Genomic DNA, 24,297 nt, shown 5'->3' with positions numbered 1-24,297 from the left:
CCTTCCCGGTTGTCTCCTGCTGGTGTCCAGTGTCCGCTAGCCTTGTTTCTGCTCCGCACACAAACACACACACACACACACACACACACACACACACACACACACACACACACACACACACACACACACACACACACACACACACACACACACACACACACACACACACACACACACACACACACACACACACACACACACACACACACACACACACACACACACACACACACACACACACACACACACCACCCTAACCGCTCAGTTGTCAGCAGCAGATCCGCTCTGCCTGTCTGATCGATGGCTGAATCCATAGGCGCGGTGCTCGTCGTGACGCGTGAGTTGTTAGTTTGTTTTAATGTGTTTCTTGTTGCTCATTGTGTAACTGTGTTGCTAGGCTGTTTAAAAAAAAACAATTCGCCCGACGACCAGTGGTGGTGGACGTTAATTTCCCCTTGGTGGACGGTATCGCCCCGGTTTCCCCCGTGTTCGCTCATAGTTTGACGTTAAACCCAGGAGAACCCAGGAGTTGTTCAGTGTTTACTGTTTACGTGGAGGGCGGACAGGATCCCCGGTGCTTCTGGGAAAAGTTGGATTTATCGTTCAGCAAGCGCAATGTTTATCTTCTTCTTATGAATGTATTTCGTTTGACGCAAAGGTTCCTGGAACTATACGCGCTAAAAACACCAAACTGCTCCAATCGTCCTGCCCTTTTCGATCTATTTTCATGCCTTGCTTTAGTGTGTGCAACATAGATTATTAACCTAAAGAAACAAATGGACAAAAAGTATCATTCACGCTAGAGACATCTCCCCAGAATGTTTCATCTGATTGGCGATTCCAACACATCCGTGTCATTCAGTAGGTCATTTGGTAATTTAGTTATTTAGAAATTTGGTCATTCAGCCATTTAGTATAATTTAGTATTATAGTATCATTTAGTATCCTTTACTATATTTTAGTATCTTTAGACCGCTGAGGTGAGGCCGGTGATCACACTTTAAGTAGCCTACAACCCACCCGGTAAAGCCCAAGAACTGCAGAATGTAATATGCTTCTAAACGTCTTTCCTGACCATTGGATTAGTGTCATGCTTTGAGAACACAGGAGATGCTGTTCAAATCCTCTGGTGCAGTCTCTGTAGTGCGACTCGGGAAATAGTGTCTAATTGTGTTTGCTTCAGAATGATAAGTCACTGTAAAGTTGAATGACAGGTCTATATGCTTTCTGATTCCGTAAATTGCGTGAGAAAAATGACTGTGTGTGTGTGTGTGTGTGTGTGTGTGTGTGTGTGTGTGTGTGTGTGTGTGTGTGTGTGTGTGCTTGCTATAGGTAACACATTACTCTTATTGAGGATCTAGGGTCAGCTTAATGTAGTTTTGGTATAGTTACGGTTCAACCAGTCCATTCCTCTATTTGACGCATTGTTTCTGGACCTGCCCTCCCATTACAACTGTGTTAATACATGTGAGATCTGATCTAGAGTCAGGGGAGGTTAAACCAGTCCAGCGTTAATGATGTGCTAATGGTCTCTTCCTCTTGCACCTGAGCTGCAGTGCCTATGACTCAGGCTGCCTGTAGCTCCACTTCTCTGGCAGCTAATCCTCATCCTACAAATCATGGCACCGAGTTCTGCTTCATGCAGATGACTGGTATAGGCTTCATGAGTTGTGTAGAGTGTAGGTTTGCATGTTATTGGTTTCTGGTTGATGCAAGCAGAGATTCACTACTGGTCTTAAGGAGTTGTCCTGTTTGCCATGATTAATTGTTGACATTGTCTAAGTCGAGAAGTGAATCAGCCATGCTTTTGTGAGTACGCATATTCTGAGACTGGGCAGATGGCAATCCATTGACAAGCATTACATTCCAAACAAATATTTAGCAGCACGTATAGCTGTGTCTTTGTTTTGTTCGACACAAGTATATGATGCTTGCATACAAGCTGCCCTGGCTAGTTGGTTTTCTCCAATAGGGACCACAGGTTTAGATTCTCTGTTGACACCGCTCTGAAGCTCACAGACTGAGAGCACTGGGAATCCTTGAGTGTAAACTGTTGTGGGCAGGAGCAGAGTGTTGAAGATGGATCAGACCTGGAATCTGTTATGGCTTTGGGTTTAAAATAACCCAGTGACCTTATTGAACGGGTGCCCTGCATGCTTTAGGCTGAAGTACCTCAACCTGTTTGCCTATGAGGATCTAATTATAAGCTTGTGTTCTTTGTCAACACTTCTAACCCTGGTCTTGGCTTTAAACTAGTTTACATTTGGCATGGATTTGTTTTGGTTTCGGCTTTGAATTACATGGACCAACCCAGCCTTTGTCTGTTTAAAACAGAAATCTTTTTGGTTTACTTGTGTTTGGTTTACTTAAAGTTATAAGATTGTTGACGTTCTAATAACTTGTGATCTTTGATATGATATTGTAACTATAATCCTTATCCAATGGTTAAACCAATTGTATGAGCAAATGAGGGACTAGTTTATTCATAATAATTGTGTTTGAAAAATTGTAACGCATGCAATAATTAGCTAACTAGAGGGGACGTTGTCATTAAAAATAGAACAAATCCACTGTCCTGTCCTTTGTGGGTTTTGGGAGACTGCAGAGCTCTAGGTTGATTGCTTCCCTGAGGTGGCTTCACACCAAAAGCCAAGGCACGGCGCGATTACCTCCAAAGTCAATGGAAAGACACGAATAGACAATATTTTGTCATTCAAATTCGCTCCTCTAGAGAGAAGGGTGAATATTTGCTGCTTTTGAAGGTATGTTACTAGTGGGAAACTTGATGATACGCCAATGGTACTTCCTCTTTAAGACTTACTCCAACGAGTGGCACGGAAGGAAAGGTGGAAACGAAACAAGTGCCGCTACAATGGAATAAGAATAATTTACACTTTGTCTGCAATATCCAAAGAGCACTAAGTAATCCTAAATAACAAATAAAACACAACATCTTCCAGTTAATATCAAATGGTAAAACGTCTGTCTTGAACTACTTTTTAGTGACCCATTGGAATGTGGAACTCCTTGAACGTGCAATTTCCTGTCTTCTGAGGAAATGGAACATTCTCTAGCAGTGAAATAAATAGTTGAAGTAATAAACTGTACTCCTCACATATATACAGCAGATGTGAACATTTCCAAACTGTTTGATTTCAGATTGATGCTACACTACCCTACATTTCCTCATTCACGATTTAACTGCTACTCTCTCTTTTAAGGTTTCTTTGCATCATTCTCATTTTACTTACTGGGAAGAAAACAAAAACGATACCTTTATCCTGTCAGCTAATTCCTTTAAATCAAGTATTTGGCTGATGGCTATTAAATTCCAATCAGGGCCTATCAATCCGCTATTAATGACATCAATCGGAACAACCTCTTATAGTTCCTCCATTACCCCCACCCCTCCCCGATCTCAGGGCCAACGTCAATATCCTGCCTCACTTGGAAAGGTTTCATCTTAAACTGGGACTGGATTCCCTTTCCTGTGTAGAATCATTTCCACTGGTCGCTAAAGCAGACTGAACTGTAGAGCCACGGTGTCTTCCAACACTCGTTCTTTAGTGATTCTCCAAAGGCTAGTCCACATGGCCACCATGCCCATAGGATACATGGTGTATTAGACCCTAAGTGAATTGAGATTCTTAGACAACGCCTTTCAGTGACTCAGCTCCACACATCTCCTGCTCCTGCTGGCCTCCCCGAGGTTACACAGAGCCAGCAGTAGGCGGAGCAGAGTGGTAGGGTGTATGGGAGGGTTTGGAATGCACCCTGGTTCCTCCATATCCGGGACGGTGAAAGGCAGAGAGAGGCTGTCAGGCTGTGGAGTTCACCGAGGGGACAAAGGCCTCTATCACCATGTTGATGTAGTTAAGCCGCTGGGGGGACTGGGAACACTGGGAACACTGGGGGTCTGACCAGCACCAGCCCTGTGAGGCTGGGGGCAGACGTGTGCAGACATTGAAGCGTTCAGACGTGGGTTTGTGTGTGATGTATAGCGAGGCAGCACTGTGGCTCATTTCCCTGACTTACTAACTCACACATGCACTAAGGGACGTGCACGGCAGCGCACACAAAGGCTCCGTTGTGTGTGTCACGCTGGAATGCCTTGACCGGGGATTCAGGACCATGGCGTTGGCCAGGGAACCTCTTAGACTCTGCTGCTCTTGGGGTCAGAGTGTATGACCTCCAACCGATTGGACTGACTACCTGTGTGTGTGTGTGTGTGTGTGTGTGTGTGTGTGTGTGTGTGTGTGTGTGTGTGTGTGTGTGTGTGTGTGTGTGTGTGTGTGTGTGTGTGTGTGTGTGTGTGTGTGTGTGTGTGTGTGTGTGTTCCCCTGATCCCTGAGCCTCCTATCTCAGTGTAACCGCCCATCAATTCACATCAACGACATCTCTGTCCAAAGGGTCGCTGAAGATGGCCATGTGAAGGACTACGGGGCAGGAGTGTCTCGTGGTTTGAGTCCAAGCCCAAAGGTGGAACTTTGGACAGCGATCATCCGCAGTCTTCAATTTACATTCAGGGCGTTTAGCAGACGCTTTTATCCAAAGTGACTTGCAATAAGTACATTTAGAATCAACAATATATCGCCGTTGGTACAGTAAGGATGTTCATAGCACCAAGTGCCAAGCACTATCAATCGCTAGGATAACCCATTCCCTGTATACAGCAACACAGAACATAGCTAGGATAAGATGCTATACAACTAAGTACCAGTGAGTTGAGAGTGCCAGGAAGCATGACACAGAATAAGTGCATAGGTGTGGGGGGGGGGTGGGTGGCTGTGCAGAGTGAGTCTTGAGTCTTTTGCGGAGGCTGGGAGCTCGTTCCACCACTGCGGGGCCAAAACAGGGTGAGTGGTGACTTTGACGATGGACTCTTGCTTGCTCTTAGCGATGGCAGTACCAGACGTCCATCTGAGGTAGTTGAGCGGAGCGCTCGAGCTGGGGTGTTGGGTTCACCAGTGCTCGGAGGTAGGCGGGGGCAGTACCATTGACCGCCTTGTATGCCAGCGTCGTCCTGAATCTGATGCCAGCGACTACAGCGGCTACAGTGGTGGTCCCGGAAGAGGGGTGGCATGGTGTAGACGGTGGAGTCCTGTAGGCATCGCTGCCCCCTAGAGCCCTCCCTGACCGTGGAGCCGGGACCGGAGGGTCAGCCGGAGCGGCCCGGTACCGGGAGCTGGAGGGACTCTGCAGCGGGGCTTACAGGGCGTGATCTCCGTTATAGATTGACTGAACGCCAACACAGAGACGGGCCACTCCTGGCAGACCCCTGGTTGACCTGAACCATCTGAAGGAGTCTAAAGTCCTGTGTGTGTGTGTGTGTGTGTGTGTGTGTGTGTGTGTGTGTGTGTGTGTGTGTGTGTGTGTGTGTGTGTGTGTGTGTGTGTGTGTGTGTGTGTGTGTGTGTGTGTGTGTGTGTGTGTGTGTGTGTGTGTGTGTGTGTGTGTGTTTGAGAGTGTGTGGTTGTTGTAATTTCCACAACCGTTGAACTATATGCCATCACCTCTTTTCAAGATCTAGTGATGATTAACATCAACAGGGTTAATGTTGATTGCATACTAGTCTGTGACTACGACCCCCTCCCCCAGAGTGACCTTTGGAAGACACTGAATGCCTTCTCTTTTGCTCTACCTCTCTCTTCCTCTCACACTGTCTTTCTGGTCTCTCTTTGACTCTGTCTTCCTTCCTCCTTTACCCATAATGCCATGAGGGAAAAGACTGAAGTGTGTTCACGCGTGTGTGTATTCATTCACACCAATGCATGCATGTTTCATCAGCTGCTCTTTAGCAGAGATCAGTTTCAGTCATCCCTCTTTTAATAGCAGCTGGGATCAACACGGCCCCGCCAGCGCCTATTTAGAATGAGAGGACACAGCAGCCTCTGGGGGGGGCCCTCAGGGGCCTCCTAGCAGCCTCTGGGGGGGCCCTCAGGGACCTCCTAGCAGCCTCTGGGGGGCCCTCAGGGTCCTCCTAGCAGCCTCTGGGGGGGGGGGCCCTCAGGGACCTCCTAGCAGCCTCTGGGCAGGGCCCTGGGGTGGTGGAGCAGCCTCTGGGCGGGGGCCCTGGGGCGGGGGCCCTGGTGTGGGGGCCCTGGTGTGGTGGAGCAGGCCCTGGGCGGGGCCCTGGGGTGGGGGCGGTCATCAATCCCTGTCTGCTCCATGTCGCGGTTCTACTTCAGGTTGATGAGGACGTGGTAGAACCAGAGGCGTCGCAGAACCCGACGCAGTCCTTTGAGAGTCATAATATCGTCTGGAGGCGCACACAGCTTTTGGCCCTGATAATATGTATTTTATGATACTATCTTTGTATAATATGATATAACTTAGATATAGAGCTCAAGAACTCCCGCCGGAGCATCCAGAGTGTTCTAGAATATTTGCAGAACACGGCCAAAAGTGCTTTATGAATCCGAGGCATCCACTGTTATCACTAGCGCATTGTACCGTGGCCTCAAGCTGCTCAGGGCCACACCCCCTCCCTCCACCTTGACCTGTCTCTAACGGCACGTTTGTGGAGAGCTCATTGTGGGACCGGCTCGGAGTGGCTGTAATTCTGCACCAAGGCTAAATATCTTGAACGTCTTCAAATACTGTATTAAGGGCCCACTAACTCCTATATATAATGATCCATAAAGTAGCATGCCATGGGACCTTTCAGTGTGGAGCTGCTCAAGAGCAGACCAAGCTTATTAAAGGACTTCCATGATGTAACAAAGCTGATCTTACGGTTGGTGTGTTATTATTGTTCTAAATTGGTCTGCGTGACTCTTGTGGTTAAATCAAACAACCATTCACATCCATCCTCCCCTTCAAATCTTTCCCTCTGACATCATTAGCTCTCGGTCTCTCCTCTCCGTCTCTCACTCCTCTCCTGTGGTCCTGTCTAGATACCTTCTAGTCTATGCAGGGCGTGACACAAGTGGTCTTTGACCCTGCTCCCGTTAAGACATCGCACAATGTCCAATAACTAACCAAACCCTTATCGGACAATGTGTGTTTATGTTATTGGATAACTAACCCTTACCGTTGTGATGATAAGAACGTTGCCGGAGTACTAGGGATCTATTCACACCCTAGGTGTCGGCCACACCCGCTGATGGTGAATATATATGTCCCCCCCCCCGTGATGGTGAATAACGTGCGTGTGCCCCCCCCCCCCGTGATGGTGAATAACGTGTGTCCCCCCCCCCCCCCCCGTGATGGTGAATAACGTGTCCCGTCCCCCCCCCCCCCCCCCCGTGATGGTGAATAACGTGTCTCCCCCCCCCCCGTGATCTTGATTAACGTGTCGTCCCCCGTCCCCCCCCCGTGATGGTGAATAACGTGTGTCCCCCCCCATGATGGTGAATAACGTGTGTCGTCCCCCCCCCGTGATGGTGAAAAACGTGTTCCCGCCCCCCCCCCCCCGTGATGGTGAATAACGTGTGTCGTCCCCCCCCCCCCCCCCCCCCGTGATGGTGAATAACGTGTCCCCCCCCCCCCCCCCCCCCCCCGTGATGGTGAATAACGTGTGCCCCCCCGTGATGGTGAATAACGTGTCCCCCCCCCCTCCAGCGGGCCAGACCCCCAGCCCGGCGGGGCCTGGCGTGGCCGAGGCCAGCCCAGAGTACATGGCCTTCGTGCTTGTGCCGGTCTTCTTCACGCTGGGGCTGCTGGGGGTCCTGATCTGTCATCTCCTGAAGAGGAGGGGCTACCGCTGCACCACCGGGGAGCCCCCCGCCGAGGGGGAGGAGCCAGAGGAGGACCTGGAGCTGGGCGGAGGTGAGGGGGGGCGGTGTGAAGACGTACAGAGACGGGGCAACATGTCAGACCGAGCAGCATCAGTAGGGAACGGCCGCCCGACACCCAGCCTGCGGTGGTATTGGCCCACCTCTGGTTGTATTCTTTATGGGGCCAGGGGTAAGACCTGGGCGGGGAGCTCTTCAGTGGGCTTGTCCCCCCCTCCCTCGACTCTACGACTCTAGTGGTACATTCCATTCAACCAGTACCAGCCCAGTGGTACATTCCATTCAACAAGTACCAGCCCAGTGGTACATTCCATTCAACCAGTACCAGCCCGGTGGTACATTCCACCCAGTATCAACCAGTACCAGTCCAGTGGTACATTCCACCCAGTATCAACCAGTACCAGCCAGTGGTACATTCCACCCAGTATCTACCAGTACCAGCCCGGTGCTACCACCCGGTATCCACCAGTCAACGGTATCCCAGTATGGTAACCCAGTATGGTGTACCTGTGGTGTATACAGAGTTGGTAAGATGACAGCTGTTATACATCTGTGGAAAAAAAGATGTGAAACTAGGAAGAACCTATTAACACGTGTCTATTTCAATCACACTGTAATGGAAGCACCCAACGAGACAAGAGTTTAAAATATCAGTACAGTATCAGTTTCATGCCCTTATTGGAACTACAGTTAATTGCATCGTCCCTATCTTATACAATTTTCAATACAGAAATTCACATTTATGCATCTTTTTTAGAGGCCAAGTTAAACTGCAATACAGTATGGTTGAGGTGGACATGTCTGCAAGCAAGGCTGCAAGACGGTTAAAGGAATCTACGCATCAAAGAAGTCAGTCAATTGGCCTCAGTGTCAGACCTCATTCAAACTATCTTAAAATGTTTCAATCAGAGAGGAAGGGAGGTATCTCTAGCCCCTTGCAAAATGCAAACAAATACTTTTTCAATCGACTAGTCATTATATAAACATGATTTAAATAATATGCATATAATTGTATATTATTGCATATGTGGCCTGTTGAGCCCTTTAAGCCTGAAACTGATTAAGGGCTTTACAAATATATAATTGATTTGGGAGTGCTGGAAACATAACACTGACATTCCCACAGAGTGCTCTCTGCCTCCTGCACGATACCCAGGCCCCACCCCCCATCCAGACCAAACCAGGGTTTCCAGTCAGTGTGTATGACTGGCCGGTCTCCTGTGGGGTTCAGTCTGTGTAAGGGCGACCCCCGGACAATGCCCGGACCCGGTCTCTCTGTGTACAGAAGGTTCTCCTCTCCTCTCCTCCTCCTCCTCCTCCTCCTCCTCCTCCTCCTCCTCCTCCTCCTCCACCTCCTCCTCCTCCTCCTCTCTCCTTCCTAATCAGGGCCATGAGGCTGTCTGTGTACGGAGGGTTCTCTGGCAGATTGCTCATCTAGAAGAATATCCTTGTGAATCCCAGACTTGTTCCTCTCTCCTTGTGCGCTAGGCGATACTTTGCACGCCGCGCTTATGTTCGCTGCTGGCCAATCACGGCTCTTGGTCTGGGCTCTGGCGCTGTTGTTGAATGGAGTTTTTTGGCATTATAAGTTCTGGGGAAATGTGCTTATCTGTCTAACTATCTGGACTTTTCCTTCCTTCCTCTATTTGGCTGATGGCCAAACCCTCCCTCCCTCCCTCCCTCACTCACTCACTCACTCACTCACTCACTCACTCACTCACTCACTCACTCACTCACTCACTCACTCACTCACTCACTCACTCACTCACTCACTCACTCACTCACTCACTCACACTAACCCTGAGTCTCCACATGGCTTTCAGATTCACTTGTGTGTGAGTTTCTTGTAAGGGCGTATATGACTTTATGAAAAATATGTGTCTTGTTTAGTAATGATTTTCTTTCTTTGTCTGCATTTCCTAGACTTGAACGACACGTTCAGCGAGAACAACGACACCGTGGGGCAGATTGTCCACATGATCATGAGTAATGAAGGTATGTGATTTGATCCAAAAGTGTGTGTTTGTCCCCCTTAAACATCTGCATCAGAGCTGTGTTCAAACTGGGCAGACTGAGGCCAACTTTCAAGGTGAACCTTTTTGTTTGTTCAATTTAAAAGGAGCAAGGAGAATAGAGGGCTATGTCACCGAAGTCGTAGAAAAAAACTAGGACCAATTGACGTTCACGTCACACTTTGATGATCAATAGGACTGTGGTCGAAGTACATTTACATTTACATTCAGGGCATTTAGCAGACCCTTTTATACAAAGCGACTTACAATAAGTACATTTGTCATAAGAAGCAGGCCCGCTTCTTATGACAATATATCACTGTCAGTACAGTAAAGATGTTCATAGAGCCAAGTGCAAGTACTAACAATCACTAGGCTAACCCATTCCCTGTGTACAGCAATGCTAGCAACTACTGCAGATGTTGCACAATTAAGTACTATGAATAAGTGCGATGTAGATTAAGTGCGTACAATAAGTGCGTACATTAATTACCAGGACGTACAACATACAATGGTGGCCGGAAGGGGCTTGGTAGCTATGCAGAGTCGAGGTGAACTCTGAACAGGTGGGTTTTGAGTCTTTTGCGGAAGCTACGATCGGCAGGGAGCTCGTTCAACCACTGAGGTCCCATAACAGAGAAAAGTTGTGACTTTGTTGATCGACCTTTGCTTGCTCTTAGCGATGGCGGTACCAGACGTCAAGCTGAGGTAGTTGAGCGGAGGGATCGAGCTGGGGTGTGTGACTTTACCAATGCTTGGAGGTAGGCAGGGGCAGTTCCATCGACTGCCTTGTATGCCAGTACCATCATCTTGAATCTGATGCAAGCTACTACAGGGAGCCAGTTGAGGTCCCGGAAGAGGGGGGTCACATGGGAGAACTTCGGCAGGTTGAACACGAGGCGCGCTGCCGCATTCTGGATGCGCTGCAAAGGTTTAATCGCAGAGGCAGGAAGTCCAGCCAGGAGTGAGTTGCAGTAGTCGAGGCGGGAGATGACCAGTGATTGGACTAGAAGCTGAGCTGCTTCCCTTGTGAGCTAAGGCCAGATCCTGCGGATGTTGTAAAGTGCAAATCTGCTGGATCGGGTCACCGCATTGATGTTTGCGGTGCAGCATAACTGATTGTCCAGTACCACACCGAGTTTTCTGGCAGTTGGAGAAGGAGATACAGTGATGTTCTCAACAGTGACCAGTTACTCCATGTATGGGCAATCTTTTCCTTGCATTAGGAGGAGCTAAGTCTTGTTGAGGTTAAGCCTCAGGTGATGGGCAGTTGCCTAAGTGCTGATGTCTGCCAGACATTCAGATATGCGTGTTGCTATCAGGGCTTTGTCAGATGAGGGGAAAGATAGAAATAGCTGAGTGTCATCAGCATAGCAGTGATAGGAAAAGCCGTGTGGTGTAATTACAGAGCCCAGAGATCTGGTATAGAGGGAGAACAGAAGAGGCCCCAGTACAGAGCCTTGAGGGACACCAGTTTCAAGTGTGCAAGGTTTGGACAAGGAGCCATTCCATGTTACCTGATAAGTGTGATTCGTCAGGTAGGATGTGAACCAGGAAAGGGCAGATTCAGCAATGCCAAGTTCAGCGAGAGTGGCAAGGAGCAACTGGTGGTTCACCGTGTCAAATGCTGTGGACAGGTTGAGGAGAATGAGTTCCGATGAGAGGGACGAGGCTCTGGCAGCACGGAGGGACTTAGTCACCGCGAGGAGAACCGTCTCAGTGGAGTGTGCCTTCTTGAAGCCTGACTGGTGAGGGTCAAGGAGGTTGTTAGATGAGCAATAGGAGGAAAGTTGGTTAGTGATGGCATGTTCCAGTATTTTAGAGAGGAATGAAAGAGGAGATACCGGTCTGCAGTTCTGGATGTCGGTGGTATCAAGGGTCGGTTTTTTGAGGAGAGGCTTTATTCTGGTCTTGAAAGACGCTGGAACAATGCCTGAAGTGAGGGAGGAGTTGAAGAGTGCGGTGAGAAATGGCAGGATGTTGCTTGAGACAGCCTGGAGGAGAGAGGAGGGGATAGTGTCAAGGGGGCAGGTGATGGCATGGTTAGATGATATTATTCGGTTGACCTGGTCGGAGGTGAGAGGGATAAATTGGGTAAATACAGAGGTGGGGATGGGAGGAGGGAGGATGGAGGCAGGGATAGAAAAGGAGTCAATGTCCTTTACCTTCTAGGTAAAGTAGGTAAAGAAGTCATCAGCAGTGAGGCAGGAAGGAGGTGGAGGGGAGGGAGGGTTGAGGAGGGAAGAGAACAAGGAAAAGAGTTTCCTGGGGTTTGAGGCGGAGGAGTTTATTTTGGTGCGGTAGAAGGCAGATTTGGCTGTTGACACAGTGGAGGTGAAATCAGAGAGAGGGAAAAGATATTGGGATTGATCATTAGGAGAGTCTGATCTCTTCCATTTCCTCTCAACTGCCCGCAACTCTGCTCTATAAGTCTGCAGAGATTCAGACAGCCAAGGAGGGGGGGGGGGGGGGGTGAGGATCGCGCACGTCTGGAGTGGAAGGAACAGAGGGAGTCCAAAGAGGAGGAGAAGGAGGATAGCAGAGTGTCGGAGGATTCCTCGGTGGATAGTTGGATAGAAGTTAGGTAGAATCGTTCGACAGAAGGTAGTGAAGACAGAACAGTTGAGGGAAGCGTAGAGGGAGAGTGAGAGGTTTGAGGTTACGGCGGCGGGTTACAATGTGGGGACTAGAGAGGAGGGGGGAGAGGACTTCAAGGGGAGAGAAAAGGCAACAAAGTGATGGTCAGACACGGGGAGCGGGGTAACAGAGAGAGCAGAGGTGCCACAGGACCTATTGAATATCAGGTCAAGTTGGTTCCCGGCCCTGTGTGTGGGAGGAGAAGAGGAGAGATTTCAGTCTAAGGTCAGTCTTGACCGCTGATTGGCAGTTCCAGAGTCCTCCCATCACTTCAAGGTCAGTGTAGGCAAGGGTCGGTGGATTGCACAGATTGGATGAGTTGCTGCGCCGAGCAGAGGATCTATGGTGGCGTCATCTATGAGTGGAAATCCTGACGATGAGTGAAGTACGACTCATAGCTACAATAGGGTGGCTTCCCTGGTCGTCCTTGAGGGACTCCCACAGAGAGACTCCCTTAGACTTTGTTGCCCGGGTCTTCGTTTGCAGGGTACTGACGCTAATAATAGCTAGCCTTTAAATGCACAAGGTAGCTCAGGCAGCCGTAGCTACGCCCACCAATCAAGCCTATTGTCGTCACCTTGTGACTGAAACTAGCCTCAACGACCTCTTACTAAAAACAACGACAGCAGCCAAAACCAACACAGCGGCGATAGGGTTAAAGTTAGTACAACCAATTGTAATGCTAAACACTAGAGTTCTTAGTTTCAAGACTCCCCTACAGCCAGATACGAGACAACCTTCTTAAAGACAAATATAAATGTAACAGTAAGGATAAGACACAGGTCTGTGGAGGTTGGGGAAATGCAGAGAGAAGCCCTGGTCGAGGAGTTAAAGACATCCCCCTTCGTCCCCCTAGGGCACACATCTCCCTCAGTCCAGCGTCCATTACTGATCGTCGATAACCGCCTCCTCAGACCGTCTGTCCGTACGTCCACGTTGCCTTGGTTTGCTAATCTGAAAACACCTAACCCTTTTCTGGACGAAAAGCAGTTTAGAATCTGACCCCTGGTGGTCTGATGGTCTGGGGTGTCGGGCCTCTCTCTCACGCCCTCTCTAGCCCCCCCACCCCCAGAGTCCCTGACCGGGACGGCCCCCCATTATCTGTTCTCGTCAGCACATTGCCACATACCCTGTGTGTGTGTGTGTGTGTGTGCGTGTGCGTGTGCGTGTGCGTGTGCGCGTGCGTGCACAGAGGGACACAGACGGTTCAATCAGAGTTGTCGGATTGAATTGGTGTTTGAGGAACTTGTTGCGTGTCATCAGGAGGGATCCAGACATTACAGACGGTCGTCATGGCGACATGATGATGACTCAGTACCACTTCCTGGGTAATGAGGAAGTGGGGGGTTATACATACATACGTAATTTGTCCAATATGATATATTAATATATCGCTTTTTCATGCACATGAATGGCCATGGCGATAACACGCGTGTTTTTAAGCTGTTATGGTATCATTTGAGTACTTATATCGGTACCCGTTATCTCAGAGTACCCAAATGTAAGTACTTGTATAGCGGCCCATCGTGTCGACTGGTACGTTTCAGCCGGTGAAGCTAGCCCGTGGCGAGATAAAGCTCTAGACCATCTTACTGAAAATCGACAAGATATTGGTTTAATCTGTTATTATGCAATGACCTTCGGGCTGTACGGCTATCTTTCGGAGGTTAAAGGTCTACCCTTCACTGATCTTCTGAATTTGTAGTAATCCAGGCGAGTTCCAACAATATAACTTCAACTGGAGGATCCTGTTGCAAAATCATCCCATGTTGATGACAATGGGAACTGAATGCTATTCATGACTGACACAAATCACTGATGAGGGTGGTGCCAGGTGGCGGGGGTCGGTATGGTATTGAGTGTCAGGTATGTCCACAAACATCTTTTAGGAGCTTCCGGTGTTTGCTGGCTGCTCCTTGATCAAACCATCCCTGCGGTGCGGGCCAGGAAACCCTGTAGGAGGTTTGATTGGAGTTCATGTTGGTGTACTGCTGCAGTATGTCCTCAGGTCTGATGCCATCAGGCTAGACCTGGCCTGTCTCTCTCTGCGTAGGGTTAGTTTGTGTGTGTGTGTGTGTGTGTGCCTCCCTTTTAACTCTGTTTCTCCTTCCCTCTCCCTCTCTCACTCTCCAGCAAACTCGGACGCCCTCAAAGCCATGGTCGAGCAGAACAGCATTGACTCTGATGGGTGAGTCTCTCACTCTCCTACTGTTGATCATTAAATGTATATTTAACATTTCAATTGCAGCCCAAGCGCCTTCCTCTTTTTTTTTGTAACATGTTGTGCCTGGTCTGGGTTGGCTTATTTTACCCGATTTACCAAAATATACCTCATTTATTGGCAGTGGCTATTATGGATTCCATACACTGATCCGACCACCAGGTGGCGCCAAATACCTTCGTTTAAATCGCATTAGCTTCCAAGCGACCAGTTATTGGGGTGCAAAGGTCAGCAGATCTGGAGGGGCAATCAGATGGCCTCTCTGTCTCCTGATGCATAGTGGATGGCCAAAGGGCTGATTGAGGGGACCCCCAGCCACATAAAATAAATTGCTAATTAAAGTAGCTCAGCATATCAAGTATTTGTACTCATCCTTTTCTCCCAGTTGAAATAAGTGTTTATCTTATACAGTAGGCCTACTTTAGTATAACAGCACTTGGGTTAGTAAACAAATCACAACAACCGACATGAAGTTGAAGTTACAAAAATAAAACGTGTGAGTTTGCTAGAGTCAAAATAGTCACAGCTCATCTTGAGCATCTACTGTCTCCTGGTAGCCAGGGTACTGCCCATCTTGTGCTGGGCAATTAGCTCTGATGGCCAGGACATCACAGGAAGCCGATACTGTCTAAGAACGAAAGAGAACAACATTAGCAAAGCAAGATAAATTATGCCTTGAGTAGCCTATACAGCATTACACAGATTTCAAGCTAACGTAACGTAGCCTATGCGCTGCCAATAAGATCGGCTACTTTCGAATAACTACATTGTCACATTCCCTGTGACTCAAAACTATTGTAGTCAATGTGTTAGTAAAAGAACAAACACTTACTCTATGCTCAGACGTCTGTTTCCAGTTCACTTTCTGGGTCCGGAAATATACATGTATCCAATACCCAGCTGTTGAGATGAGGCGTAAAGCCTGGGTGAGAGGTTACACGCATGGCTCCGTCCTCGCCAGATTCAGCCATTTATTCGAGAAGAAACTGGCATTGCTGAAATTCGCTGCAGCACAGGGACTCTGTGATAGTGTCTACAGGCGAACAGAGCAAACCGGCGCGCTCCGGCTCCTCGTCCTCGGCAACAGGCAAGGCTTGTTCAGCTGCAGCCGCCGCAGCCTCCTTCTCTATTTGTGTCAATTCTTCGTGGCTGTATTCTGGCTCGTACTAATAGCCCTGAATGTCCGAATCCAACAATAGATTTTCAAAATCCACTCTGGCTGTTTCACATTGCAAATGTGTTCTCTAGCTAAGCGGTGAAGAAACATGGCGGACATTGTGTTTACATCTGTTACGCGAGCTCCCGCCCCCCTTCATTCCTTATTGGTGGGCTCACAAATTTGCGGAACCAGTGGTTTGTAGTCCTCGGCCCTTCTAGCAGGCAAGCAAAGTTATCCTGAGATGACGTCAAACGCGTCATTTGACGTCATCTCGGGAGAAAATTAGATCAGGAAAGCTGGGCCAAGGGAAGACTGGGTTAGCGATTTTACAATGATAGAACGCGGTTCTGGACGGGTGAAGTATCCCTTTAATGGATATGACTAATAAAATATAGTAGATTGTTATGAGTTTTAGATTTGTACATGATTATTGTTTTGGATTGTTTTCCTCTATCCGCAATATAATTACATTCAGGGGCCTGAACACCATCCTACTCATTGAAGATTCAAGATCCAAGATTCAAGAATTTATTTGTCACATGCGTAAAAGTGGAACAAAAAGCAGTGAACTGGAGACATTTTAATAATAATAGAAAAGTAAGAATATTGAAAAAAAAATAAAAAGGGAGGTGGGGATTAAATAAAATAAAATAAAAAGTTTATGAAGAGGGGGGAATTATGCATCATTGTCCGTATGGCTTGGTGGAAAAAAAATATCATCATAACTCATCTGAAACAAGCAGGATGAGGTTAAAGGAGGGGGGATAAGCTTCTTCACTGGCTTTAAGAGGAGGGTTAAGGTGCAGTATAGTTAACGTGTGGTGTAGTTAAGGTGTAGTATAGTTAACGTGTAGTGTAGTTAACGTGTAGTATAGTTAACGTGTGGTGTAGTTATGGTGTAGTATAGTAAACGTGTAGTGTAGTTAGCTTGTAGTATAGTTACGTGTAGTACGGTTACACTCTGTTTCCATTCTTTGACAACCCTGAGTTGTTCATCTTTGGAATGGTTAAAGCCGCGTTTATATATCGCTGACCTCCTTTATAAAAAACACCTGCAACACTGGTCCTTAGAAAGTTAACCTGTTGAAAACATTTGGAAGAAATGGTGACACACACACCCGCAGAAGGGCTCTGCTTAACTAGTCTTCATTAAAGAGTGATGACACACACACGTAGACGGGCTCTGCCTTAACTAGTCTCCATTAAAGAGTGATGACACACACACGTAGAAGGGCTCTGCTTAACTAGTCTCCATTAAAGAGTGATGACACACACACCCTCTACGGGCTCTGCTTAACTAGTCTCCATTAAAGAGTGATGACACACACACGTAGACGGGCTCTGCTTAACTAGTCTCCATTAAAGAGGGATGACACACACCCGTCTACGGGCTCTGCTTAACTAGTCTCCATTAAAGAGGGATGACACACACCCTCTACGGGCTCTGCTTAACTAGTCTCCATTATAGAGTGATGACACACACCCGTAGACGGGCTCTGCTTAACTAGTCTCCATTAAAGAGTGATGACACACACCCTCTACGGGCTCTGCTTAACTAGTCTCCATTAAAGAGTGATGAAACACACCCGTAGACGGGCTCTGCTTAACTAGTCTCCATTAAAGAGTGATGACACACACCCGTAGACGGGCTCTGCTTAACTAGTCTCCATTAAAGAGTGATGACACACACCCTCTACGGGCTCTGCTTAACTAGTCTCCTTTAAAGAGTGATGAAACACACCCGTAGACGGGCTCTGCTTAACTAGTCTCCATTAAAGAGTGATGACACACACCCTCTACGGGCTCTGCTTAACTAGTCTCCATTAAAGAGTGATGACACACACCCTCTACGGGCTCTGCTTAACTAGTCTCCATTAAAGAGTGATGAAACACACCCGTAGACGGGCTCTGCTTAACTAGTCTCCATTAAAGAGGGATGACACACACACGTAGACGGGCTCTGCTTAACTAGTCTCCATTAAAAAGTGATGACACACACACATAGAAGGGCTCTGCTTGACTAGTCTCCATTAAAGAGTGATGACACACACCCTCTACGGGCTCTGCTTAACTAGTCTCCATTAAAGAGGGATGACACACACCCGTCTACGGGCTCTGCTTAACTAGTCTCCATTAAAGAGTGATGACACACACCCTCTACGGGCTCTGCTTAACTAGTCTCCATTAAAGAGGGATGACACACACCCGTCTACGGGCTCTGCTTAACTAGTCTCCATTAAAGAGTGAGGACACACACCCTCTACGGGCTCTGCTTAACTAGTTTCCATTAAAGAGTGATGACACACACCCGTAGACGGGCTCTGCTTAACTAGTCTCCATTAAAGAGTGATGACACACACCCGTCTACGGGCTCTGCTTAACTAGTCTCCATTAAAGAGTGATGACACACACCCTCTACGGGCTCTGCTTAACTAGTCTCCATTAAAGAGTGATGACACACACCCTCTACGGGCTCTGCTTAACTAGTCTCCATTAAAGAGTGATGACACACACCCTCTACGGGCTCTGCTTAACTAGTCTCCATTAAAGAGTGATGACACACACCCTCTACGGGCTCTGCTTAACTAGTCTCCATTAAAGAGTGATGACACACACCCGTAGACGGGCTCTGCTTAACTAGTCTCCATTAAAGAGGGATGACACACACCCGTAGACGGGCACTGCTTAACTAGTCTCCATTAAAGAGTGATGACACACACCCGTCTACGGGCTCTGCTTAACTAGTCTCCATTAAAGAGTGATGACACACACCCTCTACGGGCTCTGCTTAACTAGTCTCCATTAAAGAGTGATGACACACACCCTCTATGGGCTCTGCTTAACTAGTCTCCATTAAAGAGTGATGACACACACCCGTAGACCGGCTCTGCTTAACTAGTCTCCATTAAAGAGTGATGACACACACCCGTAGAGGGGCTCTGCTTAACTAGTCTCCAATAAAGAGTGATGACACACACCCTCTATGGGCTCTGCTTAACTAGTCTCCATTAAAGAGTGATGACACACACCCGTAGACGGGCTCTGCTTAACTAGTCTCCATTAAAGAGTGATGACACACACCCGTAGACGGGCTCTGCTTAACTAGTCTCCATTAAAGAGTGATGACACACACCCTCTATGGGCTCTGCTTAACTAGTCTCCATTAAAGAGTGATGACACACACCCGTAGACGGGCTCTGCTTAACTAGTCTCCATTAAAGAGGTGTGCTGTAGCAGGGTGTAACCCCCCCCTGTGTGTGTGTTCTCTGTCTCTCTCAGGCCCCCGCTGACGCCCACCTCCCCCCCCCCGTCCAGCCCCCCCCGGACCCCCGTCTGGCCGGGGCCCCCGCGGGTCCCCCGCGGCGCCGTGGCCACGTCCAAGCACACGTGTAGCCACCTGCACACCATCGGGGGCCCCGGGGGCCCCAAGAACACCTGCAGCCGCTGTAGCCAGAAGAAGTGGCCCCTGATGCGGCGACCCCTCACCCCCCGGCGCTCGGAGAACCGCCGCTCCCACCAGGGCGAGGTCACCGTGCTCGCCGTCGGCAGGTCAGCGCGGGGGTCAGGGAGTGTGTGTGTGTGTGTGTGTGTGTGTGTGTGTGTGTGTGTGTGTGTGTGTGTGTGTGTGTGTGTGTGTGTGTGTGTGTGTGTGTGTGTGTGTGTGTGTGTGGACCCAAAGGTAGAGGGATTAAAATCTCAACAATTTGCTGATTTAATTGAAAGTATTTATAATTTTTTTACATTCTTGAATGTCCCTTGGCTTCAAATTAAAACGTTAGCTCCACTTTGCGTCTGAGACGGGAGCTCTCCCTAAGGGCTTATTCTCTCTGCGATATGACGTCATGCGACCTTTGATATGGATCCCTGCTGTAACTGAAGAGAGAGCTGCTCCATACCCAGCCTGCGGTCGGACACATGACAGCATGTTGACGTGAAGGGGCCGCTCCCTCAGCAGCGGCGTTAAGACGCTCCTCCTCTGCTCCCCAGGTTCCGTGTGACCAAGTCTGAGAAGCAGCCCAGAGAGAGGCGGACCCTGCCGACCTCAGAGGCCAATGGCAGCGCTCCGACGTCCCCCGACCAGGCGGAGCCTAAGAGCAGGACCACGTCGGAGTCCCAGCAGGTCGGACGGCGTGTGTGTGTTAGTGTGTCTTTGTTTGGGAGCTGCTTAGACGTGCATGTGTTGAAGACCGTTTATAGAACACCTTAGTGGAGGCTGAATTCAGATTTGTTGTTATACTTTGAAAACAGGAAATCTGAATTTAGCAGGTTTTAATTCAGCTCTTTGAAATGGACATTGCAGTCCAGTTTGTACCATTGCAAAAACTGTGCAACTTTTTCAATGTTCACTTATCCCGATGAAGAAATCCTGGTTGCAGATATTCCAATTATTCCAGTAGTCAATAATTTGGATCTGAACATGTGAGCAGAGGTGGAGGGTCATTCCACGGCCCAAGCAGGGGAGGCTGAATGCAGCTGAATGCTGGCCAACAGACAGGGTCCTGCCTGTCGCTAAGCACAGAAAGCTGCCCAGCTCAATTAATTAGCTCAATCAATTTACCTCATCGTGCATCAACTCAGATTATTACGCTACAATGTATTCATATATTATTAATGCCGATATATTTTGACAGGGCGAGAATCCACTGAGGCTGATGATTAAATGAGCATTCAGCCGATAGCCTCTGGGCTTTACCTCGCGGGCCAAAGCGGTCATCCTAGCAGTTAGGTTGTGTTAGATGGCCCTGGATCCCTGGGCTTTTTAATCTCAGAGTGTGAAACGGGCCTGACGCCACGGGGGGATAGCCCCCACGTTGCCCATGGCCAGCGTTTAGTCCTCCAGACGTTTCATGACGGACGGACACTGCTCTGAAGGGTTGGACTTTAGGCCTGTCCCTGGAATTCCTGCTACGATATATTTGGTGTTCCCATTATCTGCAACTGTTTGCAAGTTTTGCATCTGTATTGAATTGAAAAATACATATTTGAAATAGTTTTATTTTTTTATGGCACAACTCGATTTGTCATATTGGAATTTTCGAGTTGAATTCAGACGGATTCAGATTAACTTGCTCTCAAAGTCTAATATCTCAATAGACACAAGTTCCCTGCAGGTCTTGACGTCCTATTGGAAGGAAATATTATCGGTCAGATTTTCAAGTTGTTGAAGGAGTGACGGGAGGCTAATTCCAACAGAAGAGATGACCGACAAGCGACCATTGTTAACTGGCCACCTAAGGTTCACCCATAAGATAATATGGGCTTTATTAAAATTAACAAAAGTCTGAACCCTGTTCAGATCCTGCGTTAGAATAGAAATAAATGCTTAATTGTAAACAGCCAAAAAACAAAGCGCAGATTCCAGATCATTCTGACGCTCCATTCCTCGACCTTTCCATCTGCACATCAGTATGATGGGTGTTGTGGTGGCTGTGGTTCACCAGCAGTATGATGGGTGTTGTGGTGGCTGTGGTTCACCAGCAGTATGATGGGTGTTGTGGTGGTTCACCAGCAGTATGATGGGTGTTGTGGTGGCTGTGGTTCACCAGCAGTATGATGGGTGTTGTGGTGGTTCACCAGCAGTATGATGGGTGTTGTGGTGGTTCACCAGCAGTATGATGGGTGTTGTGGTGGTCCACCAGCAGTATGATGGGTGTTGTGGTGGCTGTGGTTCACCAGCAGTATGATGGGTGTTGTGGTGGCTGTGGTTCACCAGCAGTATGATGGGTGTTTTGGTGGTTCACCAGCAGTATGATGGGTGTTGTGGTGGTTCACCAGCAGTATGATGGGTGTTGTGGTGGTTCACCAGCAGTATGATGGGTGTTGTGGTGGTTCACCAGCAGTATGATGGATGTTGCTGTGGGGTGTTGCTGTGGCTGTTGTAGCGTGCTCTCTGACCAGGATGTGTTCCTCTCTCTCCCTAGGAGCCGACCAAGTGACCCCCCCCCCCCCCCGGTGAGTCGTCCTCCCTTTGCTGCTGCTCTTTCCTCCTCAAACACTGCATGAAAACTCAAGCTAGAGTCTCAGTGCAAAAAGAGACATAGTTGTAGCTCAATGCTAAATAGGGCTATTTATTTTGTCATCTTCCCCCGTGAGGACCTCGGCCTTGACCTATGACCTTTCATCCCAGGGCAGGGAAGGAGGGGCTTCAGCGGACCGAAGACGAGAGGGGGAGGAACGGCGGAGCCAAAGCAGAGACCAAACCAACATGTAGGATGATCTGCAGCAGAGGGGCTGAACACACGCTCCTCCTCTGAGGGCTCCTGCTCAGTGGACCACAACGAGGAGGAGGAGGATGAAGACGGTAGCTAACAGGGAAGAGAGGAAGAGCCCCCCCCCCTCTCTCCGCAACAGCCCTCGGTACACTCGGTGCACGAGAGCATGCGCGCGCTTACATCGTTGCTGATTTGTGTCGGCGAAGGCGTAGTCATCGGTGACAGAGGCTGGCAGCTCCCTGGGGTCGCCAGGGGAACAAGGGGTCAGGGTGAAGAAGAGGACGATGAGGAGGCTCCAGTGCAACGGGAATATGAAAATGGGCTTTGACTTACACCGTGAAACCTTCCGCCGGCACCTTGCATACCGCGGTCACACAGATGGATTGTAAAGTGCCAAGGTCAGAGTCGACGGAAAGAAAAGGTCTCAGAACTCAAACTGTCACTCCCTCGACGCAAGTCATTAGTATTACAGAACCAAAGAATAAGAGCTGTGTGTACGGCAAGAACAGCAACGCAGTGGAAAACCAGGCCTGATGAATGATGACACCGGCCTTTTTCTGTTGTGGAAAATCCTGCTTGTGAAACCTAACCCTCCACCTGATCCAATCACAAGCAGGTTTGAAAGGTCAGCAGACAACCATCGCCATTAGACATCCCCCCAACCTCCCCTGAAAACAGCAAACGTTGTCCTCATGACAGTAGACGCGAGGCCAGTAGCCAGGCCTCCTGGCAGGCATGAGGTGGTTGTTTGGCACGGGGCTCTCGCTCTAAGACATTCAGTCTGATAAAACCAACCGGTAACGAGCTAAAAACCAACTTACCATAAATTCACTTCCAAACATTCGCCCCATGCTGCGTGTTCGGTGAGATGTTTAAACCTCAATTTATTGTGTGTGTGTGTGTGTGTGTGTGTGTGTGTGTGTGTGTGTGTGTGTGTGTGTGTGTGTGTGTGTGTGTGTGTGTGTGTGTGTGTGTGTGTGTGTGTGTGTGTGTGTGTGTGCGTGTGTGTGTGTGTCTGTGCGTGTGTGTGCCAAATATTGTCCCGAGATCATCCCCAAGGTCATGTCTCACTAGGAAAATGTTATCAAGACAAATATAATTTGAATAATAAATAATAATTCATTGAATTTATATAGCGCTCTTCTAGACACTCAAAGACGCTTTACAGTGAAATGGGGACCTCACTCACCACCACCAGTGAGTAGCACCACTGGGGTGATGCACGGCAGCCAATCAGCGCCAGAACGCCCACCACACACCAGCTGGAGGTGGAGAGGGCGGGCAGTTTTAGGCAGAACACCGGGGAATCCCCTACTCGTTGCGATAAGTGTCCTGGGATCTTTAAAGACCTCAGTGAGTCAGGACCTCGGTTTTACGTCTCCTCCGAAGGACGGCGCCTTCCACAGCACAGTGTCCCTGTCACTGCACCGGGGCATCAGGGATTGATGTTTTTGGCCATTGGTAAGAGTGCCACCTACTGGCCAATACCCGACACCACTTCCAGCAGCAACTCAGTGTTCCCAGTTGGTCTCCCATCTAGTACTAACCAAGCCCACACACAGATTCATCTAAGGCAGGGTTGCTAATGGTCTGGCTGCTATTTTGAAGAATGATTGACATTCCTTGCTTGAGTTTAAACAAATGTAACTTAAAAGTGACTCATACCAAAACAACATTTCTAAAGGGTTTTTCTATCCATTATTTTCTATTTTTAAAGGAAAGCCAGGCCGGTTGAAGCAAAACATTTCCGCCAAAGTGATCCTGAGTAAAGTTCAGGTTTAATTTCTTAACATTTAAACGTGTCTTTTTAAAAGATTCCTTTTGTATTGGGCTTCGATATACAGGTGCTGGTCATATTATTAGAATATCATGAAAAAGTTGATTTATTTCATTAATTCCATTTAGAAAGTCAAACCTGTAGAATGTATACATTCATTCCAAACAGACTGATACATTATAAGTGTTTTTTGCCAAAAAGAAGATGATTATAGCTGACAACCAATGAAAACCCTAAATTCAACATCTCAGAAAATTAGAATATGGTGAAAAGGTCAGATATTGAAGACACATGGTGCCACACTCTAATTAGCTAACTAACTCAAAACACCTGGAAAAGCCTTTAAATGGTCTCTCGTTTTGATTCTGTATGACACACAATCATGGGGAAGACTGCTGACTTGACAACTGTCCAAAAGATGACCATTGATACTTTAAAGAAGGAGGGCAAGACACAAAAGGTCATTGCCAAAGAGGTTGGATGTTCCCAGAGCTCTGTGTCCAAGCACATTAATAGAGAGGCGAAGGGAAGAAAAAGATGTGGT

At 48.3% G+C, this 24,297-nt stretch overlaps 1 protein-coding gene across 1 annotated transcript; it reads left to right on the top strand.

Annotated features, from left to right (window-relative positions):
- The first annotated feature begins 160 nt into the window (after positions 1-160).
- rell1 (RELT like 1) lies at positions 161-23,677 on the top strand. The gene is made up of 8 exons (XM_030338442.1): positions 161-337; positions 7,563-7,769; positions 9,659-9,730; positions 14,518-14,572; positions 19,044-19,313; positions 19,752-19,884; positions 21,686-21,713; positions 21,891-23,677. Exons 1-7 carry the CDS (start codon positions 301-303, stop codon positions 21,698-21,700), a joined length of 789 nt encoding a protein of 262 aa, XP_030194302.1. The 5' UTR covers positions 161-300; the 3' UTR covers positions 21,701-21,713; positions 21,891-23,677.
- Positions 23,678-24,297: the final 620 nt, after the last annotated feature.

This window comes from Gadus morhua, chromosome 17 (genome assembly GCF_902167405.1).
Source record: "Gadus morhua chromosome 17, gadMor3.0, whole genome shotgun sequence".
Taxonomy (NCBI): domain Eukaryota; kingdom Metazoa; phylum Chordata; class Actinopteri; order Gadiformes; family Gadidae; genus Gadus; species Gadus morhua.
This window is presented reverse-complemented; position numbering and strand designations above follow the sequence as displayed.

Coding starts and splice junctions, on each gene's coding strand:
- rell1 (XM_030338442.1), top strand. CDS start 301: ATGGCTGAATCCATAGGCGCGGTGCTCGTCGTGACGC. Junction 14,573..19,043: donor AACAGCATTGACTCTGATGG/GTGAGTCTCTCA, acceptor TGTCTCTCTCAG/GCCCCCGCTGACGCCCACCT. Junction 19,314..19,751: donor ACCGTGCTCGCCGTCGGCAG/GTCAGCGCGGGG, acceptor TCTGCTCCCCAG/GTTCCGTGTGACCAAGTCTG.